The sequence below is a fragment of the Oculina patagonica genome, unplaced genomic scaffold (assembly GCF_052425735.1).
Source record: "Oculina patagonica isolate OP01 unplaced genomic scaffold, crgOcupat unplaced16, whole genome shotgun sequence".
In the NCBI taxonomy this organism is placed as follows: domain Eukaryota; kingdom Metazoa; phylum Cnidaria; class Anthozoa; order Scleractinia; family Oculinidae; genus Oculina; species Oculina patagonica.
The window spans coordinates 52,532-55,477 of NW_027557629.1; the positions used below are offsets into that span (position 1 = coordinate 52,532).

Genomic DNA, 2,946 nt, shown 5'->3' on the forward strand with positions numbered 1-2,946 from the left:
TCGCGTACTTTGCCTTCCTGACATTCTGCTTCACGCATTCCGGGACATCCGACTCCAAAATGCGATTTAATTGATCTTGACATAGCTCTAGCCTAACTTGAGCGAAGTCCTCAGGACTATGTTTGGGTGTGGTAATCTCCCCAGAAATCGGAAATAGCTGAAGCATGACTGAAATTGAGCGCGATCGCTCAAAGTTTACATTAAGCCAGTGGGCTTGTGCGATGATCTAATGGAAGATTCGCGATCGCTCTCTGAAGCAACTGTTGTTTCACCTACTCAAAACCTAGACAAAATTGGACCTGACTAGTGTCGGGGCACGGTGACTCCCCTATCTGGCTACGACTTGATTGGCTACTGGCATGGAGAGGCTTGCTAGCCGTCTCACCCGGATCACCCGTTGCCGGTTCACTCTGAGCAAGAAACATCCCGAGGGCGTTCATCCAATCAAAAAGGCTGGGCCGCCTAACCTTGTTAGACTTGAGAAACCGCGCCACACGGTTCCACGTAACCCAAGGGGACTTTGCCCGATCCTCTGGTCGAACAAGTCCCCGATAAGCGCGCTCGCTGTGGCCTAACGCCCTGCGAGCAATGGTCATTGCTGCCGCTGTCCCTGAATTGAGACCATAGCGGCGCATGAATTTAATCATCCCGATGACGCTGGTGTAGGCAGGGTTGACCTTGATCAACTGAATGCCGCGCCGCTTGCATCGAGACGCTAAGGCTTCATTGAACAACCCGGTTGAGAGGTTGGACAGCATGCCATTGTAGGCGGCGCTGGCTTCGCTCATTCGGGCTTTCTTTTTGGAAAAATCTAAGGATTCAATGGCGATAGGGCATTGCCAAGCCTCGGCCAGTAGAACAAGTTCAGCGACTAAATCCCGCATTCGGGCTTCCCGTTGCCCAGTGCTGAGCCCCTGCCACGGGAAGGGGATTGCGCCTTTCTCTCTGATGTTGCCGTCTTGGCTGACGTAGGCCCATTCAACCGAGTCTTTATTGAAGTCAACGCCAAGGCATCCATTAGCCTTACTGGTGACGGTTGGGACTTCTGGGACGTAGGTCGTGAGGTGAATGTACCACTGATCTCCTTTGTGCTCGCGGCGGAAAACTTGAACCGTTATCGGCTTCTGCTTGTCCAATGCATAGAGCAAATCAGAACGCCGCCCCCGCCTGTCTTCCTTAGCTTCAAAAGGGATTTCAATGCTGTGGCCATGCGCTTCCCACATAAACCGAGGCAGTTGCACAGTAGCTTTGAAGACATCGCCCTGCACGTGTGACACCTTAATCATGGTGCCGCCGCCTAGTTGAGCTTTGCCGACACAGTAGAATCGTCCAGACCTAGCTTTCAGCCAGTCCTCTCGCCATTCTGCATGAGAATCGTAGCCATTCTCATCCAAGTGATGCTGCTTGTCGGCGAGGCGCTTAGAGCCAAAGCAGATGTGAAACCGTTCCGTTGCCTCTAGGCGCGCTAACTCCTTGCGCAGTGCCTCCAACTTACGAGCCTTAGAACTTAGTCCCAAAAGCTCGTTCTGAAACTTCTGCCGCTCCTGCAGGGTGCAACCCTTAGGCTGGGGGGTCGGGTTCCGCTTGGTCTTTCGAGGCGTCTTTGAAAACGCTTTTAGACGCTTTTCCAAGCCAGACCAAGTCGTCTTAGCCTTTTTCGTCTTAGCCTTAATTCGCTCTTTTAACTGAGCGACTTGATTAATCTTGGCTGTTCTCAGTTGATCAAAGGTTTGCTTGGCTTCAGTTGCAATTGAGTCAGCCCACGCCCATTGAATGTCAAAGCGCCCCTGAAATGATTTTTCGACGTCATCTTCAGACAGGCCATTCTGCAAGGCATTGATGCCAGATCGACGCATGGACTCGTAGCGCTCACCTAAGACATCCAGAACGGGAGAGTATTCGATTTTCGCCTCTATCCCAACCCGGGATCCGTGGTTAACCTTCGCCATGCATCGACCTCAGCATTGAATGTTCTTGTTAAAGAGTAACACACCTTGTATAGGAGTGTCTAGGTTTTCTGCAATTTCCCTTGTTTTCTTATTTGCATAGCTTCTAGACCCGTAAAGACGGCAGCTAAAGCAGTGAATGATGGCCATCAAGTCTTCAACAAGCTCTTGTTGCGGGCTTAGAGACGGCTGATTAGCGACAATGAGCTTGCATCCCTGCGGAGCCAGTAGTTCCTCTATCAAGTCAAAGGCGAAACGGGCTAGCCGATCCTTGTGCGCCACAATGATGGTCTCAACTTCCCCCGTCATCGCCTGCCTCAGCGCTTTCAGGAACTCGCGGCGCTTAAAGTTGAGGCCACCTCCGATCTCTTCGATCCAGTGATCCACCTCAATCCCTTTGGCTAGGCAGAATTGCTCCATCGCCTTGCGTTGATTAGCAAGCTCATTGGATTGCTTCTGAGACGAGACTCGGCAATAGACAATAGTCAGGCGCTTCCTGGGTTGGGCTTGCAGACCTTTGGCAACCAGTAGATCATCTTCGGTATAGTAGCGATGGTTGGCCGGGGTTCGCTTGGCCGGGAGCTTGCCAGAATCGTCCCAGCGCTGCAGCGTTTTAACGCTTACCCCCAGCCGTTTCGCGAATTCATTAGGCTTCATATTCCTGGACAAATGTATAGCTGTGTCTATATAAGTCTAGGAAATAGTTAGCTATTGGTCAACAGCGCATTGTTCCAAAAAGCTTTTCAGGATAGAAAATGGGACAGGCCCTAGCTCCTTCGTGGAGATCGCCCAAGCATCCTCGTCTCTAGCTAGGGCCAAAAACTCATGACCTTGCCAAGTTAAATGAAGTCCTGCAAATGCATCTGGAATTTTTCCAGGCTGGCAATCTAATATTTCTCCACTGATCAACTGCCCCTGGATCATCAGGTACAGATGATAATTGATCTGTAGAGGCGTGCATTCTTCTACAAATACTGAACCATAAATAGGTCCAGCCCCC

At 51.0% G+C, this 2,946-nt stretch overlaps 1 protein-coding gene across 1 annotated transcript; it reads right to left on the reverse strand.

Moving 5' to 3' along the window:
- Positions 1 to 1,958: 1,958 nt before the first annotated feature.
- On the reverse strand, positions 1,959 to 2,603 carry LOC144639982 (uncharacterized protein Mb2910c-like). Its single transcript, XM_078499238.1, has one exon. The coding sequence runs from the start codon at positions 2,601 to 2,603 to the stop codon at positions 1,959 to 1,961; it is 645 nt and encodes a 214-aa protein (XP_078355364.1).
- Positions 2,604 to 2,946: the final 343 nt, after the last annotated feature.

What these genes read in the sequence shown, in the direction of transcription:
- LOC144639982 (XM_078499238.1), bottom strand. Translation starts at nt 2,603, where the DNA reads ATGAAGCCTAATGAATTCGCGAAACGGCTGGGGGTAAGCGTTAAAACG.